Here is a 24641-nt window from a genome sequence, read left to right on the forward strand (position 1 = left end):
ATCTGTAGCTGTCCAGTGACTGCGATCTTTCTCTGAGTTCCCTTCCAATCATGGTGCTCTGGGGGAAGGATGCAGAAACAACATATAAGTTGTGTGTGAAGTGAGCTGTGCCTTTTGTGGGCTGTGTCTGTCTTGGACCAGCAGCATCTGAAACGCTCTGGCTTGCTATCTAGTCTCTTGGTAGCTAGCTAGTCTCTCTTCTTCTGTGTTTTTCCCAGACAGTGTGCTTACAGTGATGACAAAACATATATTTTACACACACACACACACAGGTCTGGGAGGTTAAAGTCACCCATGACATCTGGGAGAAACAGGCAGCCAGGTCTGTCTGTTCACAAAGGTTTCTAACCTCCTTATAGGACCTTCACCTGTCATAAGAGGTATGCATTCCCACTAGGGGAAATGCCTTACTAGATTTAGTACTGGCCCCAGGGGCCGACTTGGTGGGAGATCTGTAGGTGCAAGATGTGCAAGAAATCAAACTTTGCGTTGTGGTTGAATCAGAACTGACAGAGCCAGCTTTTCTTTATTTAGGGCCAAACTATGATCACAGGGAGAATTCCATACAGCAAGGGGAATCACCCTTGTCTGTTCAAAGGATTTCTCAGACTCTCTAAGTTTACAAGCGTATTTATACTTAAAACAGAGAAAGCGATTTAAAAAAATACAACCTTGGAGAAACAAAACAATAGTAAATTACACAGAAATTTAGGAAGTTTATGTAAACTCTGCACAGGGCAGTATATCAAGATAACCCAAGACATGCAGGATTCCTTATCTCAAAACAAGTGCATTAGCACTTCTGGTCTTTGTCTGTTTTTCTAGTCAAATAAGCCAGTTACTCCTACAAAGGTAACCTAGAGGATAGTGACCACCTATTGATAAGGTTCACTATCTGGAGAAAGGTGGGGAAGATAAGTAGGGTGGAAGTGCTAGACTTCAGGAAGACCAGCTTCAAGAAGCTCAGGAGATTAGTTAAGGAGGGACTGACTGGTAAAACCTTGGAGAGACGGAAGTCCAGGAAGGGTGGGCGTTTCTCAAGAGACTAATCCTGCAGGCACAGAAAAGGGCCATCCCAGTACATCTAAAAGGGGGCAAAAAAAGCAAAGAAACCCTCTTGGAGGAGCAGGGAAATGTAGGAGAGCCTGGAAGGATAAAAAGAGGCCTACAGGTTGTGGAAGGAGGGGGCTGCCACCAAGGAGGAGTATACCTACTTGGCTTGAACTTGCAGGGAAGCGGTGAGGAAAGCCAAAGTGGAAATGGAGCTCAGACTGGCAACAAAAGTTAAGGATAACAAAAAGTCATTTTTTAAGTACATGGGAAGCAAAAAGAAGGTACAGGGTAGCTTAGGGCCCCTTCAGGATAAACTAGGGCAACTGGTAACATAGGATGGCCAAAGCGGAGATTCTAAATTATTTTTTTGCATCTGTATTCCCAGACACGAATACAAATACGCATCCCATTGGTACCTTAAGGTGCGTAAGGAATTAGCTGGAGTCATAGCAGAGCTGCTAACACAACTGTTTGAGCACTTGTGGTGCTCGGGACAGGTCCCAGAAGTTTGGAAAAGGACCAACATGGTCCCTATTTTCAAGAAGGGGAGGAAGAGGAACTGGGTTAACTATAGGCTGGTTAGTCTCACCTCTATCCTTGGCAAGACCTTCTGAGAAAATTGTTAAGGATCACATTTGTGGGGGACCAATGATGCTAAGGAGCAATCAGTATGGTTTCAAAGCAGGCAGATCCTGCTGACTAACCTGGTTTAATTTTACGACCGGGTCATAAAATGCTTGAATGAAGGCATAGAGGTAGGTGTTATTTACTTAGATTTTAAAGAGGCCTTTGACACACTGTCACGCCCAATTCTTATAAATAAACTAAACAGTTGCAATGTAGATTATTACACAGTCCTGTGGGTAGAAAATTGGCTTATGGGATGCATCCAGAGAGTGGTGGTGGACTGGTCAGTTTCTTCCTGGAGAAGTGTGGGCAGCAGAGTCCCCCAAGGCTCTGTCCTGGGACCGGTACTATTCAATATCTTCGTTAGTGACTTGAACAAGGGAGTAGAAAGCACCCTGTCCAAATTTGCTGATGACACTGAACTATGCGGGGGGGGAGATGCACAAATTAGATGGCAGGGAGCAAATCCAGGCTGATTTGGACAGGCGGGGGAAATGGGCCGAACAGAATAGGATGCAGTTTAACAAGGATAAGTGTTGCACCTGGGGAGGAAGAATCATCAACACACTCCTACAGCCTGGGAGGTACCACTCTAAGCACAACTGCGGAAAGGGATCTCGGAGTCGTAGTCGACTCCACAATGAACATGAGTCACCAGTGTGATGAGGTAATAAGTAAAGTTAATCACACCCTTTCTTGCATAAGTAGGTGCATCACAAATGGGTGTAAGGAGGTGATACTTCCCCTCTATGCGGCATTGCTCAGGCCTGAGTCATCTGGAGTACTGCGTCCAGATTCGGGCACTGCACTTCAGGAGGGATGTGAATGGCGAGAGGGTTCACAGGAGGGCCACTCATCTGGTTAAAGACCTACAGAAAAAACCCTATGTGGACCAGTTGGGAAACCTGAACCTCTTCAGCCTCCACAAGAGGAGGCTGAGAGGTGATCTCATGGCTGCCTACAAACTCATCGGGGGGAGGGGGCAGTAAAAAATAGGGGATACAGTGCTTACCAGGTTGCCTGTTGGGGTAACTAGAAATAATGGCCACAAACTGGAAGAAAGCAAATTCAGATTGGACATGAGGAAAAAGTTCTTTACAGTGAGGGTTGCCAAAATATGGAATAAACTTCCAGGGGTGGTGGTGCTGTCCCCTTACTTGGAGGTGTTTAAAAGGAGATTGGACGGACACCTAGCTGAGGTTATCTGATCCCAGCGCTCTTTCCTGCCCAGGGCAGGGGCTCGGACTTGATGATCTATTAGGTCCCTTCTGACTCTAAGATCTAGGAAACTATGGAAAGGCAGGTGCTAGGTCTTTTGGCGAAGGAGGGGGCAGAGGGAGAGCTACAACATAAATGCACCCTAGGGCTGTGTGAAATTTAGCTGCCAGTTTTGTTTCAACGCTGTTTTGACCCGTTTTGAGGTCAAAACGGAACAGATATGGTTGAAACAGCCTTGAATCAAAACGAGGCAAGTCGAAACGTTTTGCCGTTTCAACGCTGTTTTGACATTTCACCCATAGGCTTTAATGGGGAAGGACAAAATAACCTGTAACTTTGTCATTTCTAGGTTGATTTGGATTAAACTTGCAGGAATGGTAGCTCCTACAGAGGCTCCAAAGCCTGCCAAGTTTCAAGGAGATAGGTGCAGGGTTTTGGGGGAAACTGTACGTCAAGCTGCGAACAAGCAGAACTCGTGACATAGGTGACACTGTGTGTGTTAAGGTGCAACAGGGTGAAAGCTGCAGGCCTGCTAGCCGCTGCTGAGGCCATGAAGCTTGCCAGCTGTCAAGGAGATAGGGGTGGGGGGAGTCCGGGTTCTGGGGCCTTGCACCTCTAGCTGCTGACAGGCAAAATTTGTGTCATAGGTACTTGTGCAACTGTCTAACACCAGTAATAACCACCAGCACTAGCATGACCGTCTCCACCCCAGTTTCAGTTCCCAGCGTGAGCCTTCAAGTGCCAGAGGAGCTGGATCTGGAAGCAGCAGAGCTGAGTGCCACAACTAAGGAAATTCTGGGGAAGGAAGGGGAATCTAAGTTTGTTCCACAGTCCTCAAAGTTCCTCTTGAGGCAGGTCTCTTTTGGAAGGCACTTTGGAGGAGGTTGTGGGGGCAGGGGGTTCAGCTCATCCTATTGTTGTGCCTCTGCCTGGTGAGGAGGGGGTAAGGCAGGATCCCCACCTCCAAACCAGAAGTGGATGGGTAGTGTAGTGTGGGATGATTTTGAGGATGCCAGATGATCACAGGTGGGCTACCTGCTAGCACTGCCGAAGGCAGATCAGCCGGGCCAAGGACATGAAACACTTCACCACCACGGTAATGCTGCTACATCTCAGGAGGCAGCACCCCCTTGCTTTTGTTCCTCCTTAGCCTGGCACCAGTGGGAGCGTGCCCAAAAAGAAGTCCCCCTCTCACTCCAAAGCCCCCATTTCCATGAAACAGAGGCAGGCCACCCTGGACCCGTGGGGGAAAGGTGGAGACAAAGGGGGCACATTCCCAAGATGAGCAAGGTCACCCAGATGCTTGCTTTAGATGGTTAGCCCTTCTCCTTTGTTGAGCATCCATGGTTCATGGTGCTCACGGCCCCATCCTACCAAGTGTCCGCATGTACCACCTTTAGCAGCACAAGTGGTGCCCTCCCTTGTGCAGGGAGTACTTGAGGGAGTACTTGAGGGACATGCAGGGAGTACTTGGGGGAGAAGCTGCAGAAGGCAGAGCCACAGGTGGACTTACACTTCATCTCAGACATCTAGAGCAGCCAGGATGGAGATCATACCTCTCTCTCCCTCACAGGACACTGGTGCGATCAGTCAGGGTGTTGGTGGGCTCTTCTTCAAGCGGAGGTGCTGGATGGAGGTGCCACACAGCAAGGGAGATCATGGTGGCCATGAATCACATGGTGCAGGTGTGGTTCATTGGGCAGGGTGAGCTCATCCTTGGGTTCATAGTCACTGACAACAGGGCCAATATAATTAAGGTGGTCTGTGATGCTAATTTTGTTGGCATCAGCTATGTGGCACGCAAGCTGCACCTTATAGTGAGCAGCGCCTTGGAGGGGGACAGGGCTCCTGGTGATGGCGCTGTTACTACCACTACCAGCCAGCTCATTTCAAAATGCAGGAAGGTGGTGAGCTACTTCCACTGGAACATCAAGGGGCAAGGTTCTGCAGGACAAACCAGCAGAGCTGAGCATCCCACATCACAATATCATACAGGATGTGGAGACTGTGGAACTCCACATACCCGATGCTTGAAAGTCTGATTGAGCAACAAAAGGGAGATTGGGATTGGTGGCCCCCTTAACAAAATGGAGTGGGATACCATCTCCCAGATCTTGGTGGTCCTCAAGCCCTTTCTTGAGGCCACCAAGAGCCTCAGTGCTGGCAATGCCCTCATTAGCCAGGTGTGAGCCCCATAATGAAGGAGCTTGATAATCAAATGGAGAAGTTTCAGGGGATTGATGTTCCTGGCTGGGGCAAGCCGCTTTCACCAGAAGTGCAGGCACTGGTGAAGTGGCTGAAGGAGGGCATCAAAAAATGGCTGGGTCCGTTGTGGTCCAGTATGGTCCACATGCTGGCCCCAAGGATGAAGGGGAGTGTCTGCAACAGCAAAACCCTCTATCACTGGATGGAGGTGTTGGTGAATAGTCAGGGAGGCAGAAGGGCAGAGGCAGGGGGATGTGGAAAAGGGGGATCCACTTTCCTGTGCTAGCACTCCAACCATAAGCCAATCTCCACCGCAGCTGCTGCCAATTTGGGCCAAGGACATGGCTTCAATATTGGGGTCCAGAGACACCATACCCCACCATCAGGCAGGTAGCGTGGAGGCCTTGGTGACTACCTATCTTGCCAAGGACATGGAGCGGCTGCATTGCAACCCTTTGGCCTACTGGGCAACCTGCAGCCCAATGTGGCAGGATCTCGCCATGGTTGCCTGGGAACACCTGTCCTGCCCACTGACCAGCGTTCCAAGCAAGAGGTTTTTTGGCATTGCTGGTGATGTTGTGACACCCCACCACAGCTCCCTGGATTCTGGGTTAGTGGAGCAGCTGGTGTTCCTGAAGGTGAACCTCCTGCTGCTGAGGTTCCCCAAGCTCTACATGCAGATGGAATGAGTGCCACTCTCCTCACTCAGCACCTATTTGCTTTTTTAATTTGCTTTCAGAAACATTTAATGCCCCCCTCTCAGAGCTGGAGGTGGCAGTTTAGCTTCTCATCAGCCAGCAGTCCTGGCTAGGGAAAGCCCAGATCCATAAGATCTTTGAAACGCCTGAGGCAGTGGAGTTGTGAGGGTGAGAACAGGCAGGCGGCTCAGATCTGACTTGAGGTACTGTGGACTGGTCCATGATGGGGCCAGGACCCAACGGGGGGGGGGAGGGGGGTGTCAAAGGGCCAGGGGCCCACCACAAGGAATGCTCAGAGCAAGAGACTTGGGATTCTGACTCACCTGAAGCTGGGGCCAGGACCTAAGAGGGAGCCAGAAGTCCCAGAGAGGGGACCACTGCTGGAGGGGGTGAAGGATGCAATCTGCGAGGCATGGCCTGCAGTGTAGGGAAGGTATGGAGCTGTGACATGGATGTCACCCCTAGACAGAGGCCTAAATGGGCAGCCTCTCACTTGGGAAACATATGAATCAGTTTTCCATCAAGGCATAGTGGGGCGGGGGGGAAAAGGGGGTGGGCGGTTGGCTCGGAAACAGCTGGGCGGGCTGAGATAACCGGCACTGGGAATGCCCTCTTTTACAGGCTACCATCCTTGCTGCATTCATTCCACTCTGCCTTAACATACAGAAGGCAAGACAAGGTTCTTTGGGACAATCTGATATCTTTTAGTAGACCAACTGAATAGTTGGAGAAAAATATCTTAGCAAGCTTTTGAGTTTAAAAACTCAAATATTTGCCACTTCGCACAGGCCTAGTAATTATTTCTGTTCCAAACAATTTATCAACGGTCAAGTGCAAGTTATTTATATTAAGTCAATTTGCAACAGAGAATTAGATTATTAAAGTACTGTGAAATAACTGGATGTACAAGAAGTAGCAGAACTGGAATTATAGAATACTCTGCAAAAGCATTTAAAAGCTGGTGGTTGCTACCCTAAGAATATTAATGAATAGGCTGCTCCCTTGTTCAGATGCACTGTGGACTGGATCATTAGTATTAACTCTGCAGTAAAATACTAAGGTCCTGATAGCACATTGTGATGGTTGCTCAGATTGCCTTAGCTATCACCTCCTGTGTTGATTCCAACTCTTGCCTGCCACGTCTTGATGGATTTTTTAATGTTATTAGTTGGGAGGTATTTGCTGCAGTCTGACAGTCTCTAACCTTTTTTATCAGTGGACGCCTTTCTGCTGTCTCTCTTACCCGATGCACGGATTTAGGTTAATACTGAAATCACAGTCTGCTGTAGTCAAACAATTCTCTTTATCATCCTTTGTATTCCTTCACACATTCAACTCTTACAGGACTATTATATATTTTTGTTTTACAAAAATTTTAGTTTTTCATAAACACCTTTGGGTCATTCTTTTCATTATTGATATACAGCTTAGTCAAACTAACTTTCAGAGTCGTGTCTCAAATCATCCCAGAATTTTCATTTTCGACGCTATTTCCCCTTTTATTTTTGTAGGTATTCATGTGTTCCTCCTTGTTTTTTCCTCAAATACTCCTGAGGAAGTCAATAACTCAAAAAAATCAAAATCAAAGCCAAAATCAAATGTGTTTGTTGTCTTTCCTTTCTTACTTTCTCTTTCTTTTTTTTTCTTTCTTTTTTTTTTTTTTTTTTTCCCCAGAGTATCCACACCTGCCTGTTTCTCGCAGGTTCTCCACTTCCCACACCTATATTTTTCTTTGGTGCAATCCTATTAAAGTTCACTCGCATCCTCCAGAGCCACCCAGCTCCTTTTTTTTTCGTCCAGCCCTCTCTGCCATGCTGGACCGCCCTCTGGAATTGCCCCAACTCCGCAATCTTCTCCCTGGTCTCTCTCCTGGAGGAGACGCCTCCCGCTCTCACCTCCTCCCTGCCGCGTGACTCCTTTTATATGCAGGGAGCAGCTGCTCCTGAATCGCCGTTCTCCCGGCTTGATTGTTTTCTTTGTTCCAGTGTCATTTCATGTTAGTACCTCTTCACACACACATTTGTTTTCCAATAGCTATTGTTCCCTATTGTTACAGTTTAACTAGAAAAGGCTAAAAATAGTTGGTGTCTGCATTTTATCAACAAAATCTATATTTTATTAAATAGCAAGGATATATGGACAATCTGGTGAATGATTAGCCCTTTTTATTTCCTTCGAGGAAAATGTTGGACACAGCTGCTGGATACTGCCTACAAAATCAAATTTTCAAAGCATGATTGTTTTAGTAAATTAGTACTTTAACTATTATGCAGTCATTACAGATTTTTGGTTCTCACTCACTTTATAACTCTCAAGATGCATGTAAGTTGTACTGATAGCAAAGTTTTAAGCAACCATATAAATGTAAGTATAAAGGCCTACATATAAAGAATAAAGTTAAGATTATTTTTCATTTTTGGAAAATGCCAAAATATAATTTTCTCATAATTCAAGAATACTGCGAGCCATAAAATAGTCATGTTCACAAGGAACATGACCTTGACTTCAGTTTTTATTAGGTGGTTTAAATACTCTGTTTCTGTTAGATGTGATGTGTCCGGCAGAGTCTGTAATGATCCAGCAAAAAAGCCACTTTGTAGTGGGAAAGGATATTTAGCTGCATCAGGGACTGGTGATTAACTGATCTCCCTATTCAGTTATTGGTGCAAAAAGCCATGTTAGTGGGCAGAAGTAGGGATAAAGGAGGTTGTCTTGTTTTTAAAAAACTTGGTTTCCTTTGCACAGGATGGCTCTTATGAAGAACAGATTATAGTAAAACTATGAGCACCTGTACCTATAAATATTTGATTGAGTAAATGTCACAGATATGAGACAGGATTTTATTTCTAGTTTTTTCTGATTTATTAACTGCTGTATTTTTTTTTTACCCTCTTAACTTTGTAGCTTCCTGAAAAGCTGCTGAGCAAATACGACTGGATCAAAGACTGGCAGCACAGAGGAAAACTGGGGAGAAAGATGAGAGGAATTGGTGATGAAATTAAGGAATATTTAGGACTACTAAGGAAGAAGGTTTGGAAAATTATGTACTCATTCTCTCCTGATTTGTAAATAAGCGTGTCTAGCATTCCAGTAATTCAACATGATTTTTTAAACTTTATTTATTAACAAATCCAACTTACCAAATCACAAATTTAACATTTAAAAAAATATCTCCAATTCCCAGAAATATACTTAGACCGGTATGAATCTTCTATCAGCGATGTTCCTATAACCCAAGTCAGTGTCCACAGAGGAATCTTGTTCAACATAATTTCTAGTCTAAAAAAGTATATTAGGGGAGGGTAGCTATAATCAGTTAGAGAACATATAGAATTTGACACAAATTAACAGTAAGAATCTTTGAAGAGCTGAGAGAGAATTAAAAAAATACAATATTTTTCTCTCTCAAGTGAGTACTGGAGATTTCACCTCTCTAATGTTAGTACTCAGTACTACTTAGTTTTGGGGGAGAGATTGGTAACACATGACCTGTGGATGAGACCTGGCCACAGACCAATTGGATCTGGCCTGCAGGACTCTGTAGTATTCAGTAGTAGAGGGCTTTACCAGCACTGCACTGCACCTGCCCATGTCACACTAGCTTGGAAGTAGTTGTCAGATGTTAGTGCTGGTGCTTCTCTGATCTGAGCTGGGTCATTCTGACCTGTCATGGAAAATACTGCCAACCACTGCTTTAGAGTATAGGCAAAACAAGAGGATATCATTAGTTTCTTGAACAATTTGATGAGTAGGCATAATAATAGGGAGACTGCATGCAATTAATGTGGTATCTATTGTTTATATGTAATCTGTATTTCATAAGTTCATTGCTATGACTTGGAATGTGGTAGTATTTGCTAGTGCTGCGATACCCTTTCCAGAATGACTCTGTCATCTGGCTGAGGTAAATTTAATTGTGTTTCAGGCAAGAGCTCTTGTTTGGGAAAGACCTCTATGCACCTTTTGGGTGAAACAAAGACAGTTAAAAGCCCTGTGCTAGTGAACACAAAACTTCACGTGGACATCCTTGTGTAGTATTCACTCCCTTAAAGAGTCACTGTGTTGGCTCTCCACTTAACCAGTGAGTGGTAAAGGAATTCCTGCATGTGACATGTTTAGGATAAAAGTCTTTGGGATGAGGTGCTGTATGTTATATATTTAAGACACTGAAAAAGTGTGATCAAGTGGGAGGAATAATTCTTGAATACAGGATTGGGGTGGGGGAATAGATAAATGATAGCTTTGACAACTTCTGCTTGTTTCATGATGTAGGTGCATAAACTACTTAGTCTGTTAGCTTGCTATTAGTTTTTAAAAAAAATCTGAATAGAGTCTTATATTTATTCTCTTATTACTTTGTCATCTTTATAGTTTCTGATTAAGTTATGATGTTTGTTGGGCAGAAGAACTTGTCCTCTATCAAATAAACCCTGCTATGGCTTAAGGCACTAGGGTAATGGATGAGTGGAAGTAATGATTGAATAATGATTAGCAGGGATCCTGGCTTTCCCTGATTTCTTAAAAAAATCACAAATCCTCTCCTAACCCCTCCTCCCCCCCCCCCCCAATACATGATTAAAATTAAAAGCCCCTCCACAGCCCCCCCCCCCAGGCCCTACTGGTGCCCTTCACTCCCTACCCACAGCGCTGTTCCCCCAGCCCTGCTGGAGTGGGGGCCCAGCTGCCAGGGGTCCTCTTATTAAAAACAAAACAAAACACTTTTTATCTTTTTTTAGTATTGTACTGTAAAAGCTACTAATACAGTGTTTTTAATTGTCCAATTTTTGTATAAATTCACTTCCATGCAAAAACTTATTTTAAACATTTTAATTAGGCACAAATTTGCTTCTTTTTAAAAGCTAAAGTTTGACTGTTTTATAGGACTTTAATTAGAAAGAGCAAAATAAAAAAAAAATTAGCAAAATAACTACAGCATTTTAGGAATTTTGGCTGCAATGAACACAAAAATCATTGATATTGCAGCCGGTGAAATCATTGATATTGCAGCCACGGTTTCCTGTGCAGTCTTTCCCCTTTAACTCTCCTCCCTTTCCTGTTTTTCCTTCTTTCTCCATAGTTTTCTGCTTGTAGAAAATTGGGTGTCTTCATTTCTTGATTGTCTTCATGTCTTGATTGTCACTGCAAAATGCTTTAGTATTTATTTGAAAAATGAGTCTGATCAACTTGACACTAGCAGCCATAGGTGGTGGAAGGGGGCAGGGGCTAATGGGGCTCAAACTCCAGGGCAGCCTGGCTGCAGTAGGGGGAGCGGACATGCCGGGATCACAGCTGACCCAGCAAGCTGGTAAGTTTCTTTTCACTGCCTGGGTTTGGGGGAGGCAGATCGAGACCCCCCCCCCCCCAACAGTGCAGGAGGGAATGGAGTAGGGGCAGGGGCGAATCATTCACCTCGTCCCACTCCCTGCTGCACTGTGGGGGTTGTTCCGTGACAGCCCGGCCGGAGCCCCATTCATGGGGAATTGGGGCCCCAGCCAAGCCGGATAGTGGGGCAGTGGGAGCCTGACGGCTTGTCAAGGGGCGTGGGCAGGCAGCTCCCAGTGCTGCGGGCAAGGGGGAGGCATGTTCCTATTCCCCATGCTCTCCAGTGACACATGCCTGGATGAGCCGCTGGCCTCTGATAGCCCCACAACCTGGCCCAGCCAGGGCCCCATTCTTGGTGAATGGGGGCAGTCGAAGCTGGCCCCACTTGAGGGCTGGTCTGGTGTGGAGAGGCAGCCAGGGAGGGTGCGGGGCTGGGGGGCAGTGGACACCAGTGCCAGACAGTGACCCCTGGCACAGGGGAAAGGGCAGCTGCACACGTGCAGTGAGTGGGCCCTGGCCCTGGTCCCGGCCCCGGCCCCAACCTTACACCCTCATCCTTTCCCCCCCCACCCCGAATTTTTTTTTTCTCCCTCTGCCTATACACTCACCTCCCTGCTGGGCCCCCCTCGGGTCCCAGGGGAGGCACACCTGGGCCAAGGGTTAGTGAGGAACTAGTTAGGGAACTTCTGGAGGGACTGGACATATTTAAGTCAGCCGGTCCGGATGATCTCCACCCTAGAGTTCTAAAGGAATTGGCTAAGGTCATTGCAGGACCCTTGACACGGCTTTACGAGCACTCGTGGTGCTGGAGGACTGGAAGAGGGCCAACGTGGTTCCCATGTTCAAAAAGGGGAAGAAGGAGGACCCGGGAAACTATTGACCAGTTAGTCTTACCTCAATCCTAGGCAAGCTGTTTGAGAAAATTATTCTGGCACACATCCACGAGGGGCCAGCTGGGGACTGCATGCTTAGGGGCAACCAACATGGGTTCATCAGTGGCAGGTCCTGTCAGACCAACCTGGTGGCCTTTTACGATCAGATCACCAGATCAGTAGATGCAGGGGTAGCAGTGGACGTAGCCTTCCTGGACTTCCGGAAGGCTTTCGACATTGTCTCACCCCGTTCTCATCAAGAAACTGGGGGACTGCGGTGTCAACACCCACACAGTCAAATGGGTCGCCAACTGGCTGGAGGGCCACACCTAGAGGGTGGTAGTGGATGGGTCCTTCTCAACCTGGAAGGAAGTGGGCAGTGGGGTTCCGCAGGGCTTGGTCCTCAGGCCTGCACTGTTCAACATCTTCATCGGTGACTTGGACGAGGGGGTGAAAAGCACCTTGTTCAAATTTGCTGATGACACTAAGATGTTGGGGGATGTGGGCACACTAGAAGGAAGCAACAGACTACAATCGGACCTAGACGGGTTACAAGGGTGGGCGGACAAGAATAGGATGAGATTCAACACAGACAAGTGCAAAGTGATGCACCTGGGAAGGAACAACCGGCACCATACCTACAGGTTGGGGAACTCCCCTCTTGTCAGCACAGAGGTGGAAAAGGATCTTGGAGTCGTCATTGACTCCAAGATGAACATGGGGAGGCAGTCAGGAAGGCCAACCGTGCCTTGTCATGCAACCGCAGATGCATCTCGAGCAGGTCCAAGGAGGTGATTCTCCCCCTCTATGCAGCACTGGTCAGGCCGCAGTTGGAGTACTGTGTCCAGTTATGGGCACCGCACTTCAAGAGGGATGTGGACAGCATGGAGAGGGTCCAGAGGAGGTCCACTCGCATGATCAGGGGACAGCAGGGCAGGCCCTATGAGGAGAGGCTACGAGACCTGAGCCTGTTCAGCCTCAATAAGAGAAGGCTGAGTGGGGATCTAGTGGCCTGTTATAAACTAGTCAGAGGGGATCAGCAGGCATTGGGGGAGTCCCTGTTCCCCCGAGCACTGCCAGGAGTGACCAGGAATAACGGTCACAAGCTGGCGGAGGGTAGATTTAGGCTGGATATCAGGAGGCGCTACTTCACAGTCAGGGCGGCTAGGATCTGGAACCAACTTCCAAGAGAAGTGGTGCAGGCTCCTAACCTGGGGGTGTTTAAGAAGAGGTTGGATGACCCCAGTATTCTTTCCTGCCATGGCAGGGGGTCAGACTAGATGATCTACTCAGGTTCCTTCTGACCCTTGAAACTATGCTAACAGCAGCTAAAACTATGGAAACATTTAAAATAAATGCACGTATAAACATGGGAACAAGAGAGCCTTTCATAAAATGTATGCCTACCTGCCTGAGAGAAGGATGTGATTCTTTTTTCTGCGGTTATGAATGATAATGGTGGTTTCCTGTATTTGTGACTTGTATATTATTTTTTTGTAGTGGAAGAGTACAAGTGAAATGAAGACACCCATGGAGAAGCAGGGTGCTTGCAATGAATTGTTTAAAAATGAAGAGGAGGAATATTGCCTTTATGAAGCCGTGAAATTTTTGATGCTGAATACAGCCATTGAATTGTACAATGATAATAAAGCGGGAAAGAATGTACCTGTGTTCTCATGGCTACTGTTTGCTCGGGATACATCCAGCAATCCTAAGCAGTTAATGAATAATCACTTGAATAACATTGGTCACACTGGAGGCCTGGAACAGGTAAGAACTCTTTGTGTTTGCAGTATATTTGGTAGCTTTATGATATATTTTGTAGCTTTCTATTTTTCTTGTGCTGTCCCACTGTGGCAGGTGTATCAGAATATCTCCTGAAATGAAAAAATTGGCCAAGATTTAGTAGCCTTAATAAATGTATTTATGTAGCTGGATGCTTCGTAAAAGCTGGAAGTATAGTAAGTATAATAGCAATACTCGCTAATGGTGATGTAGGCTGTGCACAAACCTTCAGTTCTAGTGGTGGACACTTTCCAATGATTATGAAAATGATTCTGAGAGAGAGACCAATGCAGACGTTCAGCCTGAAATTGCCCCCTCTCCCCTGCCCCTTGTGCCTTCTCAAGATCAGGGTGATCCTGGTCTGGGGAAAGCATTTGGCTATTTGAAATGTTCTGCTCCCAGGGGTGACTGGTGTAGCAGGAAAAAGCCCTTGCCTGCATCTAAGAGTAGGGACTCTGGTTTCAGAAGTAAATAGGCGCCTACGCCATATTGTGTGCTTGGATCCCCTTGCCAAGGGGGGAGTAGGGCAGCAAACCCCTGTTTGCTTATGACACTGGGAACTCCTGAGCAGGTGGAGAGCACTTGGTGGATGCTTCTCCCCTCATCCCTTGGTCGATGGGAGGGGTAGAAGCAGCTGCCTCCCCACACAGCCTGCAGACCTCTGTCTCTGAAATGCATGGGAGAGCCTTTCCCTCTGCTCCATTTCTCCTGATCCCCAGGAGGAAGCAAGTCATGGAAAAGTGTGTGGACCTTCAGTCTCCAAGAAGCAATTTCCACCTTATTGTTGAGTTATTTTTCTCCTAGCATTGCTATTTTAGCTCCAGAAGAAAAAGAAGCTTGAACATCTACACATTCTTGGTTTCTAGTAAGAGAATAGCAATTCTCCTGGTAGAAACTGAATGTTTGTACATAGCCATAATTAAGAGCAAGACAAGATCTTAATGATAAACAGTTTTCTGTGGCCTGGGACTCCACAATAAAAACAGGTGTTCCTTTTTTTTTTTTTAAAATAAGTATGGAACTTTTACTAAAGTAAATGAAGGATTAGGTTTAATTTTTTTGTATGATCATTGCTTTTTAATTTCTTTTAAATATCCATACACAGATAAAAATATCTGTACTTGCAATATCAAATAAAGGTACAGAAGGCAACCATGTATAGAGCACTACTAAATAAATCCTGATAAATCATTTTTACTAGTGTTCATCTGAAAAATTATTTAATTTAAATTTGGAATTGCAGGTACTGGAATGACTAATGATGCAGTAGGTATTTCACAAACAGTTATACAGTGGTTAATGGAGATATTGAAGTGAAAAGTGGCAGAAACATTAACGTAAAAATAAGAAATTCTGTGTTAGGATAACAGGGTTCCTAAAATCTTGTGGATGTGGTTACAGCAGGGGTGGGCAAAGTATGGCCCACAGGCTGGGTCTGGCCTGCCAGGTGATTTTCATCTGGCCTGTAGGTGGGCACCCACCAATTTAATTGTATCCAGCCTAGCTCACAGCTGCCCCTGCTGTATTCCTCATGGAGCTGAGCCCTGCCCACTCCCACCTTTGCTGGTGGGAGGGCCATGGCTCTGGCCAGTGTGCACAGCCTCCGAGAAGGGCTGCTGCTGCTTGGCTCCTGTCCCTGCTGCAGCACTTGGGAGCAGGTAGGGAAGTGGCAGCAGGCAGGAGGAAGCTGCAACTGGGTGGGAGCATAGGACCCACACTGGGGCTAGGACTGGTAGGCCCAGGATAGAGAAGTGGTAATGTGGAGCCCGTGTTGATGGGAGCATGTGGCTCCTCGCAGCTCGCATGCAATTCCTGGGACTTGGCTGGAGCCGAATGACTCCAGGGGGAGCCCTGCATGATGGAGCCAGCAGCCTGTTCCCGCTCCTGGCCACCACATGTTACCAGATATGCCCATCACTTTGGGGTGTGCTCATGTATTGCGGATAAGTTTCTAAGGTCTTTGTAATTCTATCAATGTGCTGCTTGTGTTTCTATATGGAGCTGTATCTCTCCCTTCTGCAAGCCCTCACCCCTAATGGAGCTATGTTGCAGGACTTGGTTTCAGTGGGTCTGGGTACCTCCAGCCACCAAATCAGTCACACGCAGACACACACACACACACGACTGACTCGGCTGGGTTGATCAGCATCTACAGACTGATACCCTTATGCCACAAATCAGTTTGTTAAGGTAACAATAAAATGCAGTCAGACACAAGCACACAGGTGAACTGAATACCTCTGAATCTGGCTGTGTGTCCAGCTGACACCCTCTTGGGCCAGCATTCAGTTCATTAGGGCACAGCTGAGCCAAACTGGGTCAGTCAGCCTATACAAGCCGATCCCCTTATGTGTCTCAAACTCAGCATGTCCCAATCTTTTGCCCTAACTGTCCTAAGTAGTGGAAGCCTCTTGATAAGTGGACCCCACAGTATTTCTGGACTTCACAGGGATCTTTGGCTTAGGTAAAAGAAGCATTGCTGCAGAGCAAGTGGGGAAGGGAAGTAGAGAAGGAAAAATGCACCCAGTTACCACCAGTTTGACCTATAGAAGTTTTTTTTATTGCTAAGTATATGAAATGTATAATGGTACTAGTAGTAATAGACACGCAAGGAAAAACAAAACAGTTACACAATTAAACCAGGGTAATATTGTATTTGGAGAAACCTAGCTTAACTAATACAATTTAGGTTCAGAAAGCTATGCCGAGAGAGAGAGTGAGAGCTGGGATCTCGCCGTTCCAAGGCACTTGGGTGATTTGTTGACGAGCAAAGTTTCTAACACGATCGTTGAAGGGAGACTATCTGTTTTTCTCAGCTTCTCGAGAACAGCAGTGGATGGTGTCAGAGAGGTTTCTCTCTCTTGAAGCACACTGTTTGCTGCTTTACAGCTTTCTTATACCCTTAGTCTAGCCTCTTCAAACCATTCTTTTAATTGTGTAAATCAAGAGGGTCTCAAGCCATAATTGACAGGGAAAATCCTGTTATTTAAACAGTTTAAATGAATCACATTTTTCAGTGACGGGGTTATCTGGTTTGGAACATCTCAAGAAACTGATTAACAACCAGAAAAAACTTCAAGTTTTATGGAGTAGCCAGTCACCTAGGAGCCAGCTTGAAATTATTATGAATATAGAAGATATACTGGAAGGGATACCACATAGCCTAGCTATGCTTGCACTGTTAAGTTGGCATCAGTGTTTTGTATTTTACCTGTTGTGAATAAGCCTCAGCTTAGCCTGATTTTTAGATTTTACTGTAGTCTTTTAACAGACTTAAGGGGATTACTTGGAGTGTTCATAAACTTTGTGGGGAGGACTTTCACTAGTCATCCCGGGAAAAGTATGACAGCATTTGTGGTCAGGGCTCCAATGGGTTGGATGCTGTGATGAACTCTTAACCATTGTTCAGATGTCGCCCATACCCCCTCTGACTCAGTCTCTTGCCTCAGCATTCCCTAACCCAGCAACCAAGTTTTAGTCCATCAAGTTTAAATAGGCCTCCTATAGTGGGACCAGAGAATGTACAGCCCAAGATGCCTATTAAACTTTTCTTCTGCTTAATTCTGGGTAGATGAGGTGTGTGTGTGGGTGGGTGGGTGGGAGAATAGAAAAAGTCCTTTGCAAGTCCAGCAAGCTGGGTGCCAGGGCTCCCTCAGGATCACAAAGCTGACTGGTAACACATGCAGCTCCCAGGATTCAGCTGGGTGTGGCAGGGAGCCCTGTGTGATGGAGCACGGCTGGCTCGTCCCTGCTCCCTGCAACCCTAGCCAAGTTGTGGGATCTGCACCTGGTGGCAGGAAGCAGGGCCAGGCCTCTAGCTCCATCACATAGACATAGATTTCATAGACATTAGGGCTGGGCTGGAAGGGACCTCGGGAGATCGAGTCCAGCCCCCTGCCCAAAGGGCAGGAAGTCAGCTGGGGTCATAGGGTCCCAGCAAGATAAGCATCCAATTTGCTCTTGAAGGTGTTCAATGTAGGTGCTTGAACCACCTCCGCTGGCAGACTGTTCCAGACCTTGGGGGCTCGGACAGTAAAGAAATTCTTCCTTATGTCCAGCCTGAAACGGTCTTGCAGGAGTTTGTGACCGTTCGACCTCGTCATCCCTTGGGGCGCTCTGGTGAACAGACGTTCCCCCAGATCCTGGCGGTCACCCCTGATAAACTTATAGGTGGCCATCAGATCACCCCTGAGCCTGCGCTTTTCCAGGCTAAGGAGTCCCATGGCTCTCAGCCTGTCATCGTAAGATCTGTTTTCCTGACCTCTGATCATGTGCGTGGCTCTCCTCTGGACTCTCTCAAGCTTCTCCACATCCTTTTTGAATTGTGGAGCCCAAAACTGGATGCAGTACTCCAGCTGCGGCCTCACCAAGGCTGAGTACAAGGGGAGAATGACGTCCCGGGATTTGCTCGAGAAGCATCTATGGATGCACGCCAGCATTTTGGTTGCTTTACTAGCCGCAGCATCGCATTGGAGGCTCATGTTCATCTTGTGGTCAATGATGACCCCCAAGTCTTTTTCTTCTGTAGTGCTAACCAACGTAGCACTGCCGAGCCTATAAGCATGCTGCAGGTTTTTCCTCCAAAGGTGGAGAACCTTGCATTTTTCGGTGTTAAACACCATCAGGTTCTCGTCTGCCCATTTGCTGAGCTTGTCCAGGTCAGCCTGGATCACCCGCCTATCTTCTGGCATGGATGCTTTGCCCCAAAGTTTGGTGTCATCGGCAAACTTGGCCAGTCCACTCCTGACTCCAATGTCCACATCGTTAATTAAGATGTTGAACAGTATGGGTCCCAGGACAGAGCCTTGAGGGACCCCACTTGTCACAGGGCACCACGATGAGTGACTGCCATGAATCACAACCCTCTGGGTCCGACCACAAAGCCAATTTCCCAGCCAGCGGATTGTGGTGGAGTCAAGGCCACAACTGGGCAGTTTGGCCAAGAGGTGATCATGGAATACCAGATCAAAAGCTTTTTTGAAGTCAAGATATATGACATCAATCTCTTCTTCCTTGTCCAGGTGATAGGTCACCTGGTCATAGAAGGAAATGAGATTGGTCAAACAAGACCTACCCGCAACAAACCCGTGCTGGCTGTCCCTTAGAATGTTAGCCTGGGCCAGTCCCTCAAGGATGGCCTCCTTAATAAACTTTTCTAAGATCTTCCCCAGGATAGAAGTCAGGCTAATGGGCCTGTAGTTAGCCGGATCCACTCTCCTCCCTTTCTTGAAGATCGGCACCACATTGGCCTTCTTCCAGTCTTCGGGCACTACACCAGAGCGCCAGGAGTTTTCAAAGATCCATGCCAGGGGCTGGGCTATGACTCTCGCCAGCTCCTTGAGTACCCTGGGGTGCAGATTATCAGGGCCGGCTGACTTGAAGGTATCCAGCTTCTCAAGGTGTTCCTTCACGAGGTCAGCATTTATGGAGGGTAGGGGATCTCCCTCACCCAGATTTCCCTGTCCCATAGCAGGCATGGGCGTCCCATGGGACTGATGAAAGACTGACGCAAAGTACCTATTTAATAGGTTGGCTTTTTCCTGGGCATCAGTTGTCAGTTGCCCCATCTGGTTTAGCAGGGGTCCAACATTGCCCTTGCTTTTCCTCCGGCTCCCCACATATCTGAAAAAGGACTTTATGTTGTCCTTGATGCCTGAAGCTAGTTGGAGTTCAGCTGCAGCCTTGGGGCTCACTACAGTGGTGCGTGGCTCTGGCCAAGTCCCAGGAGCTGCCCATGAGTCACAGAGAGCCCTGTGCCTGGCCCTGCACCCTGCCACCATGTGCACCCCCTGGGACTTGGTCAGAGCTGTGTACTGCTGGGAGGCTCTGCCTGCCATGGGCCATCAGCACCCTGGAGGCCTGCCACCTGCTGGTGCTGCTGCTGGTGGCTGCGGCTGTGTGTCATCAGAGGGCCCCTATACATACCCTGCCATATCCCCCATGCACACCCTCACACACACCACGCACCCCACATGCTCCCCCACAGAAACACAGTACACAAGAGTAAGACTGTGTTTTGAGCTATTATGCAGTCTGCTCTGTATACACTGTGAAAACACACACAAATGAGGACAAAAATATATTTTTCAACAAAATTAAAATATGTTACACCAGACGTTTGATTTTTTTAGTATATGTTTTGATTTTTTTTCCAGTTCTGAGATGTCACACTCCCCTCCCAAAAGGAGTACTTCCAGTTGCAAAGGTTGAACTTGTGGTCCCAAAACGGCAACCAGGGGGCAGGGTATGTCGAGCAGTGGCCCTCGACAGAGGCCCCTTGTGGCCCCTGACAGCTCACCAAAACTCGTTAAGCATTCCTCCAGCCGAAATATTTGTCCACCGCTGGGTTACAGGAAAGAAATCTTAAATGCAGCACCTAACTTTACACTTTTTAACTGGTAACATAAAAAGGCCAGGTCCTTCCCCCTTTTGACTTCCATGATTACATTTTTGTTGGCCTATATGATAGCAGAACTCAGCACTGCAGATTTATTGCCTCCCTGACTGCAATAATAGTGCCCCACTTGTATCTTTTCTCCATTGCTTGGAGAAGTATCTTGCTCTCCAGAGCAGTTACGGAGCAATGTAACTGTATGCTGTTACTGCTGAAGCTGAAGATTTCTGCATTAAAGTATGGTAGAGCCGTAGAAGAGATGTTTATGTAGTAATATCTTTGTGTTAAAGATACTAAGACCTATCATGAGTATATAGACTTTTTTAAAGCATTTTTATTTCATAAGGGGATTTTCCGTTTTTGCCATGTGGAATTATACATTGCAGCCATGAAAACTTTAAACTATTGGACTAGGGACATAAGTTGCACACAAACCGGTATAAATTATCAGAAACCAGTTCAGATCTGTAACGCAGCAGCAGTTCAGTGCTTGTAAACTACTTTCAAAATGGCTGAAATCAATTTCAGATAAGTCTGATACTATATCCATCCAGCTTTAAGTGGTTTAAGTTAAGTTGGTTTATTGAACTTCTGTTTCAGATCCTCTTCATAATCAAGTCAACTTGCAGTCCTGCAGCATCCCAGGATGCTTTGCACCTGCCCCCAAACCTCCTAACACAGACTAGCCAAACTAGCTTTTGTCCAAGCTATCTGCTCCAGCCAAGCAGGGAGACATGCTCTAGAGCCCCCCAGTTTCTGGCCTGAGCCACATATGGCTGCATTTCTGGAATCAAAAGTGAACATCTGTTCACTTGCATATTGGTTTCCCCTATGCAGCTTAGACTAACCTGTGAAGATTGAACTGTTTCAGCCTTGGTCTTTTTGACTGTTTATACTTAGCCTTGGAGCACATGTAGTGGTCCTTATCAGCCCATGTTTACATTTATGCAGTTGAAAAGGCAGGCGTGGGTGTAATGAAGTAAATGAGTATTACATATCTGATAGTTTCTATACAAAAAATGTGTAGGTCTAGAACTTTCTGTCTTATGTCCAGAGTTAGGCACATAATTAAGTATATTTATTTATTTCAAGGGCTCTGGGCATCCATGTCATTAGAAATGAAGTGACTTGATTTTCAGATATTTGAATGCCTTAAACACTCAAGGTTCAAACTTTTTGGCCATAATGTATAATGAGCAGACTGAGTCAATTACCTGTGTAGTTGAGCACTAAGAATTGGTTCTTTACAGGATGGGGCTTCATTGTACTTTCTTGTGCAAGGGAGGCCTAAATCGTAACATCTGTCTTTTATTCTTCATTGAAGTGCCCTTAGTGTTGCTGTCTTTCTGTGGAATTTGATACAAAATAATATTTTTATGTGCAACGATAAAATTCAGTTGGTGCTATATATTTAATTCTAACTGATTTATTTTTTTTTTAAACCTAGGTGGAAATGTTTCTTCTTGCATATGCTCTGCGACATACCATCAAAGTTTATAGACTATATAAATATAGCACCGATGAATTCATCACACATTATCCTAATGACCCAGAGGAAGACTGGCCTGTAGTGACTCTTATAACTGAAGATGACAGACATTATAATATTCCAGTTGGAATGTGTGAGGAGACTGCCGTGTAAACATATTATTTTGGCAGGCTGGCAAATTTTGGATGATCAGATTTCCAGTACTATTTAAAAAAAAAAAAAAAAAGTGGGTGAGCCACGATGAGGTTTACGTGATTAAATCTTCAGTACTTTGTATCTTGGGTTGCAGAGGTTTGAACTGAAATGCCAGATAGGAGCTCCCTGGAAGTGAGGAGTAGAAAATGTACAAGCTTTTATTCTTGTGTGTAAAATAATTTGAATGGAGCTCTTTGGAACAAATCTCTGAAAGGGATTGTATTTATAAAAATGCAGAACTTGTTAGGTTACTTCCTTAAAGAAGGTTTGTTTGGCTCAGTGGTGAGAGGAGCTAAGCTTTCATGCTGAGGGCCAAAAATTACTATAGCAATGATTAAATGAAATTGCTGTTCATGGATAGTGAATTTTTAATACTGTTCTGACAGGTTGTTTAGAAGTAATTTGTATGAATGGTAGAAATTTGGTAATGGTGTACTTTTGATCCAGCTTGAATTGTATACATGCCATTTATCTTATGTTAGTAAGGAGGTGCTTGTTTAAAATAACCATTCAGGGCTGTTCTTTGATGGCTATCTATTTCTAGAAGCTAGGGATCTGGTATGCTGGAAATTAAGCTGGCGGGGGAGGTTTCTTTCCCAAAGGGAGCATGGCAAATGGGTTTAGTAATTACAAGGGTACAGAGCAGTTTTTCCCCTAGATCATCTCTATGACTCCTACTGAACTCAGTGTTTTCTGAAAGTCATTAACACTTCCAGTTGTATTTTGAAATATGATAGGATCGGTCCATTTCTCTTTGAGTATCTGTCCATATCACAAATGTTCATAACATAGTTGGCATCCTTATTTTAAGCCTCTGTGAAGAAGTAAAGGATATGAATGAACAGTGATAGCACTACACACTGGGGTAAATTTGAAGCCAGTGGGTAAACGATGTTACTTCTGCTACACTTTTGTCTGAAGTTTTTCTTGCACGGGACACAGGTTCTCCAGAGCTTTTGATCAGTCACCTTTTACAAGCATTAAATTTATTGTTTAAAAAATGAACAGGAGGAGGAATGCTGTGCTCTGCAGTAGTATCATAATTGAAAGGTTTTCTGTCTTTACCCTGTGAATTAGTTTAAAACTGAAATAAGGCTTTTAGTTTCTTTCAGAACAGGGGATATGTAGAGTTTTAATGGAATGAAAATCAGACATTGTGATATAAGCATGCCTGTCCCTTATGAATAGTTGGTTTTCTTAACAGGATTGTGTAAAGAAGAATTTTTTTTTTTAAATGTCTTGACACCAGCGCTGTAACTAGTTCTCCTGTGCTGTTCTGCTTCAAATTAGGTTAGTCTTTAAACTTGCCCTTTTGAGAGTATTTACTACACCAAACAGTAAATATTGACCTCACCATCATGTGCATTGTAAGCGTATGATATATCATTTTGTTACCTCTACCCTTTTTTAAATAATTAACATGGTGCTTTGTATCAAAATGATTCCTAGAAGCCACATGGAAATAATAAATTAAAAAGGCCGTATCTTAATATTTTATTTCCTAGCTCAGTCACTTCTTAGCACATGTCTTGGCCTGATCTCATAAATTTTATTTTGAAGTCTTAATGTTGAGATGCTGAACAAGAACATAATAATCTATGTAATGAAAAAATGTATTGAGATCAAACGTGTGTGATTTGCCATTTCTATTAATTTATTGGTCACATTTGAGTAGCCAAGAACTTCTCTCAGTAGCTGATAATAAAGTAAAAGGAGGAAAAAAACTTTCAAACTACAATCCTACATTTATTCTTGCACTTTACAGGCCCATACAATGGTAACTTACATCAGTTTCTATTTTTTTAAAACATAAATCATGCTCTTTCTTTTTAGATTTTTAAAAATGGCTATTGTACTTGATTGAGATGTATGAGCATAAAGAAAACACTTTTAGACAAGCTTTCAAATGCAAACAATTCTTTAACTTTATCCCAATAAATGGTATCACTCCCCCACAAATCTTCGGGTTTTTTTTTTTATATCATGCATTCAGCATTGTATAGTCCTCAGGCATACTCAGGGCCCTGTTTTCAGGCCCTGACTTATGCAAGCAGTTCCATGGCATGTGCACACAGAGCAAGGAAATGCTGTGCAGAGAGAGTTCATGTGCACATGAACTAATAAGCTCTCTTGGTAAATCTGAGTAATGTCTCAGCTATGTTCCTTCTGGTTCTGGTTAATGTTCATACTAAAATAAAAATGAAGTAAAGTGAAGAAAAATAAGTTTCCATGGTGCTGCTTTAGACCATATAACTGTACCCCTGATGGTTGTGGAGATATGCATTGAAGCTAGGGTAAAGGATTGAGCCCAATGATTTTTATTATTTACAAGTATAGAATATAGTGAAACCTGGAAATATGGTAACACCTGGAATCTGCCTGTATAAAAGTCAGTGACAGAACTCCCATTGACATCAGTGGGAGCCGGCTGTGACTTTTGAATGCCTTCTGAGAAATCACCTTGTGTATTTTTCTTGTCAAAGTACAGTGCAACCTCATTATAACAAACTCTGGTGGTGTTGGAGAAAAGTGCTTTAAAAATGGTGTTTGCCTAAATGTACTTAATTGGCTGCATCATCATAATGAGAAAGTCAGTTCCTACTATTGATCTGGCTAAAAATGGGATTTGTTATAAATAAGGCTTGTTTTATAACAAGGTTGTACTGTATTTTAATGCAAACAATTGAATTTTCACCTACTTTTGTATATATTAAAACTAACTTTGTATTTCAAATATAAAAGCTTTCAGAACAATTGCAAATGCCTTGAATTTATTTAATGTC

General features: G+C 45.0%; 1 protein-coding gene across 6 annotated transcripts in view; it reads left to right on the plus strand.

Moving 5' to 3' along the window:
• OTULIN (OTU deubiquitinase with linear linkage specificity) overlaps window positions 1-24619 on the plus strand; it is a 42618-nt gene extending 17999 nt beyond the window's left edge. For all 6 annotated transcript variants that reach the window (XM_090049853.1, XM_090049854.1, XM_090049855.1 and 3 more), the window contains 3 exons: window positions 8706-8831; window positions 13496-13765; window positions 21622-24619. In XM_090049853.1, coding sequence (XP_089905979.1) covers window positions 8706-8831; window positions 13496-13765; window positions 21622-21816 — 591 coding nt within the window. In that variant the 3' untranslated portion in view covers window positions 21817-24619. The remainder of the gene's footprint in view (window positions 1-8705; window positions 8832-13495; window positions 13766-21621) is intronic.
• The last annotated feature ends 22 nt before the right edge of the window (window positions 24620-24641 follow it).

This window comes from Crocodylus siamensis, chromosome 5 (assembly GCF_052110815.1).
Source record: "Crocodylus siamensis isolate JL-2025a chromosome 5, ASM5211081v1, whole genome shotgun sequence".
NCBI lineage: Eukaryota > Metazoa > Chordata > Crocodylia > Crocodylidae > Crocodylus > Crocodylus siamensis.